The 5,567-nt window shown below is 39.2% G+C and overlaps 1 protein-coding gene across 1 annotated transcript; it reads left to right on the forward strand.

The window, feature by feature from the left end:
* The first annotated feature begins 393 nt into the window (after nt 1–393).
* LOC133739627 (protein SMALL AUXIN UP-REGULATED RNA 12) lies at nt 394–1,398 on the forward strand. The gene has a single exon (XM_062167407.1). The coding sequence runs from the start codon at nt 495–497 to the stop codon at nt 921–923; it is 429 nt and encodes a 142-aa protein (XP_062023391.1). The 5' UTR covers nt 394–494; the 3' UTR covers nt 924–1,398.
* Nucleotides 1,399–5,567: the final 4,169 nt, after the last annotated feature.

Raw genomic sequence — 5,567 nt, forward strand, 5'->3', positions numbered from 1 at the left:
AAATATCTACTTGGGTAACTATAACTAATGCTAAAATCAAATGAACCATAAATTCATTTGAAATTTCGAACTCTATGGCAATATCTTGTGTGTTTCAATTCAAGGATCAAATGACACCATAGCAATCTTGGTGCTGGTTAATCCAAATTGTATTTTCTCATCCAATATTTTAAGAATTTTATTTTATTTTTATTTTTGTTTGGTGAATTTGAACATTATTATGGTACAACGTACAATATCTATCACCCTGACAGCAACATAAATCTACTTGCAATCACCAAAATCACTGCCTTAAAAAATGCTGCGAAAACAGCAGACAGTGACCATGTAATTATCTCGAAAAACCAAGGCCATTTCCCAAATCTCGTTTCTATAAGACCCGCCACCCTCCCAAAAGCTCAGACCCTCAAAATTTCCACTCACTCATCTACAGCAAACCAAAACAAACCTCTCACCGAAACGCAGAGCACACCGTCGTTTTACACCGAAAAAAAATGTCAACCGGAGCCACAAAATGCAGCAAGATCCGCCACATTGTGAAGCTCCGCCAGTTGCTGCGGCGGTGGCGCAGCAAGGCCCGCATGTCGTCTGCTAGCCGCACACCGTCGGATGTCCCAGAGGGACACGTGGCGATCTGCGTCGGCCCCTACTGCACCAGATACGTCATGCCCGCGTCGTACCTGAACCACCCCGTGTTCAAGAAGCTCCTCGTACAAGCCGAGGAGGAGTACGGCTTCACTAACCAAGGCCCGCTGGCCATCCCATGCGACGAGTCACTCTTTGAAGAGGTGGTCCGGTACATTTCCCGATCGGAGTCCGGCGGGTCGGCCCGGTACTGCCACGTGGATGTCCGGAATAACTTCGATTTCTTGGCCGATTCCCGACCGTTGCTTCGTGGCTTTTCCGAGAAAACAATCTGGTAAAAAAGAACCAGCTGCTTTCGTAGTTGGTCTGTTCTTTGGTTTCTGAAACAAATAAAGATTGTACAAACGCTGCATCGTCTCTGACCCGGGTGGTGACTCAGTCCGAGTTAACCCAGTTAGGTTGGGTTATGGGGAGGTTTTGCTTGCTGCAAAAAATTTTATTTTTATTTTTTATTCGAAATATTGGGGCATTTGGCGTAGTGAGTTACTGAGCGAGTGACCGAGTTCAAACTCCGAAGAACGCTATGGAGATGGCAAAAAAGGGTGGGGATTTATATACACCGAGTCGTCCCGGGTTCGAATCGGAATTGAGGCGAGGCAGAGTTTGTGATTTTTGATCGAAGACGAAGATCAAAGCTATTATGACTCTATGAGGAACAGAGAGTCGATGATTAGGGGGCTCTTTTCTTTTAAACTATTGTAAATTCTGTGATTTATTGATTGATTAATGAAAAAATTGTAGAGGGTTCCAGCATGATCGTACTCCATTATGGATATTATACCTGGTTTGACAACTAATGTCTACAACATTTTCGTGCAACTTTAAATTGTTATATGCATTTGAAGTTTTCAATCATGGCAGCGGTTGTGGAAGTTATAATGGCACCAGCGATGCAGCTGCAGTGCATGAGCTCCTCTAGCTAGCTGCTCTGTTTTTGGTTTTGTCTTTTTAACCTATAATAGGATTCGAAATCTTTTACAACTAAAATTACGGATTCGATTTTCTGGCAGATTTAGATTATGCAGTTATATTCTACATAACATGGTTAGCATCGTAAGATTGAAATTTTAGATTCAAGACTGATTAGTTCATTGTGCTAATCTACGAAACTTCAATATTCTAAACATCTATAAAACGTTTGGATCAATATTTAAAAGAGTATGTGCTTGTAAAATCATTAAAGAAAACGAGTAAATTGAATCAAATTATTTTGGGAAGATTTATTACCATTGCAGGTTAGATTCATGATTAAACTATCCATTGCACCATTGAACATCTCTCAATTTTGTATAAAACTGGTTTGATGGTCCAAGCAGAAGGAAGAACTATAAAACCCATTTACTTGTTATAGGTACCTTGGAATAATATTCCATTGTTGAACAAGTCCTAGTTACAAATATGAGCCAATAGTTTCACCCTGTTTATGCACATAGGCTGTTTAGAGAAAAGTTTGCAAGATATTAAAGGCTAACTCTATAACCTTAATAGTAGAAACCTAGAGATCATGGTTGTAGATTCAAACTCTATGTAATAATAGACCAAATTATGCACGATTTTATATTAATTTTCTATCACTGCATCGAGCTAGTTAACTAGTAAAAAGTATAAAACTAGTGTGATTTTAAATATCTAAAATCTCATTATTTATTTTTTTTGGTTGGTCAAGCTTCTCATCAAATGGCCATGGTTTTTCTTTATTATTCCAATTTCCAATTCCAAACGTGCGTGGTCAAAGTTAGTCTTTCAGTTTTGAAGAGGTTGAATATTAGTTCAAAGCTCCAAGTTCCAACTCATAGAGATAGCAAGTCAATAGTTGACATGCACGTTTGATGACTTAGACATGCATAATTGAAGCTGCATAAGCGACCATGAAGACGAGCCACATCCCACAACTTCCTGAGAGAAAGTGGAGCACATTGAAATAGTCATATTATATAATGGATGGATGAATGTACAGTGCCGTGCCACAGCGTACAGTCTGAATCTGGGATCGGAAAATGACGTCCGTGATAATATCAAGTACGAAAAGAACACAACAGATCACTTCAACAGAGAACAAAACCATGTGAAAAACTTGACTTAGTTGGAAAATGGGTGTCGTAATCAATTAATCATGTAACGTGTTATCTCAATTCTCAACATTTTCTGTGATAGTCTATATGTCTAATGTTGGAAAACAATTTGAACTTGTCATTATCTAAATGTATTGAGATAATAGTTTTGATTTAATGTGAAACTAATTTACATAAATACATATCTAGGACTCTATCCTGTTATCAAATTGAAGTCTATGTCTCTCAATTTGAAGTAGCTTCTGGAGTTCGTGGCTTCTAGAATTGCTATGCAGACAAGGGACGTCTGTGGTGTTAAAGTGCAGCTGGGTTTTGTCAAGTCGTTGTTGGGAACATCTTTGTTACTGAAGCTACAGAGAGATGGCTGGACAATATGTTGAACCTCAGAACAATGATAATCCTCATGTCCAACTATGAAACTTATATCCTTCGGTTATGCCTATTATCCTTTGTGTTCTTACGTGATTCAGATTTTGTGTTCTTGCGTGATTCAGATTTGAATATTTGATGTATTGCTTTTGTTTCATTACATCTTTTGGTCCTACATCTAAGTCCTACCACCTTCAACATTCAGTTCCAAAACCACACAGAGATTCGAAAGGGATGGTTCGAATATATCGTAGTCATGACACATGAACTGAAAGCAAAACCAGTGGGTAATTATTCAAAGTAAAATAGGAAGTGGAAGTCAATTCAGTGTTGGGGCTTGATAAAAGAAGCTTGAAGGTTGAACTTTGAGTTTCAACTTTCATTCCGTTGTGGTGCATGGATGGAAATCAGAAATGACTAGTGTTGTAGGAGGGTATAGTGTCTGTCAAATCAGTTTGATTCGGTTTGGTATAGGATGAGATTAGGCTGGTGGATCTTGATCGATCGCTTTCTAAAATATATGGACGGTTTAATAAGGTTAGGGGGTGGGTATCTCGGATTCTTTAGGTCAGTCTCCTTCTTCCACTTCAAAAAGAAAAGGAAAAGGATAGAGCAAGAGACTCCACTTACTTTGGGACAGTGGCCGGTGATGTTCTGCGAGATTTTATATATGAAAATGGCTAACGAATTCGAGGAATTTCTTGCATAGGTATTCAATTAGTTCGGACCTATTTAATCTTGAACGGGGACCAAAACTAACCAAGTTCTATTAAAGAGGCTCACACTTCCTTTGTCGAAGTAACTGCAAATGGTTTTGATTCAAGATATTTCCTCATAACGTACTAACTTGGTGAAATCTCATACTTTGCATATCCGAAAAGGTATACGTAGGCTTAGGGTACGTATGGGTACTTCTCAACCAGTCCTGGGCCTAAGTAGGAACAACATAAGTTGAAGCCATCTACCCAGCCCTGTTGTATCATTGTATGGATCAGTTCTGTTAATTTCATGAATGGCCTGATATCTTGGGCCGTAAATATTGACCCAAAACGAATCTTGATTAGCCTAGCAGGAGAGAAATACAGTAATATCGTGGTCCAGCTGCCAAACTGTGTCACAAGGAGTCAACAAGTGCATGGGGACATCCAGGATGCATAGGCCCAAATCCAAAGAGTTAGAGCAAAACAAGCTATGACATCAGCGACAAAATTCTTCAGGAGATATATCTAACAATCTTTGATCATTGTGTAGTAATGCTCGGCATCCTTAAGTTAAAGATTAAATTAACACATCAAATTCAAATATGTCTTTTGGTCTCAAAACAATGTTTATCTGTAAACCTGGAAATGTGAAGAGTTATTTCTTAGTTTATAATGAGTAAAACCACGAGTAATTTGGCTTCTCAGGTATCTGAAGTGAGGGAACTGCCGGAAACGAGTGAGGGATCCGTTAATGCTTCTGCGTAATATTACCTAAATTTGTAGCAAGAAAATTCTTGAGAAAAAGGATGCAGTCAAGAAAGATCATCAAAATGAAGACCTGTGGTTTGGACCTCCAAGGCTCTAACATTAATTTGGGCCTTTGCGGCTGAATTTCTTTTGGGCCTTGAGTTTGTGCACTTACTCTAAAATCGGGACTTTGTTTGCAAAGCTTAGATGTGTGTTCTTGCTTAGAGTAGGAGCCTAGGATGTAGAAGGCTCTAAATGAGACAAACAAAATGATGCACAATACGGATGACACATTAATCGCTTTGCCGGTTGTTGGACACCTACAATATCTATAAGTTGCTTCTTCTGGCTTAATGCAGATCCTACTACCATGGCAAACCAAATAATGCTCGCTTCTTGACCAGGCATACGTATATCAATAATACACCCTTGCCTAATCTACCTGTCAGCGTTTATGATTTATCACGACCATATGGACTAGAGCGGAGTGTTTTATAGTACTCCGAAATCGAGAGCCGTCAGTTTAGTTGATTGTGTAGAGTATATCGCAAATAGTGACTAATCTAAAGTACCATTCATGCACTAAAATTAGTTCCACACCTTGGGTTGATCCAAGAAAACCAGAAACCATATTTTACTGAAACTTAACGCTGAAAAACTAGAACCGTCTTCATGTGAGGCAGTTCTCTAGTGGGACGCATGTGAACCCAGAAACGTGCAATTATAGAACCCCAGACTGCAAGTCAGGCCGTATCAGCTCAAAGCCTGAGGAGGAGGGATCGAGAAGGTGACAAAACATTGTGAATGGAGACGAGGTTAGATCCTCTTTTTTTCGATCCTAGCTAGATGGACCGCACTTTGTTTTCATGCCTTAAATGATTACTGTTTTGGATTTTAATTACCTGTTTTTAACTTTTTATCTTCTTATCGTCAACTTATACGTGGTAGCAGTTGCACAGAGAGAGAGAGAGAGAGAGTCTCTCTGAGAGAGAATACGTAGAAACAAGGATGGCAGTTCTAACTTTTGTGTGTC

This window comes from Rosa rugosa, chromosome 3, assembly GCF_958449725.1.
Source record: "Rosa rugosa chromosome 3, drRosRugo1.1, whole genome shotgun sequence".
Lineage (NCBI taxonomy): Eukaryota > Viridiplantae > Streptophyta > Magnoliopsida > Rosales > Rosaceae > Rosa > Rosa rugosa.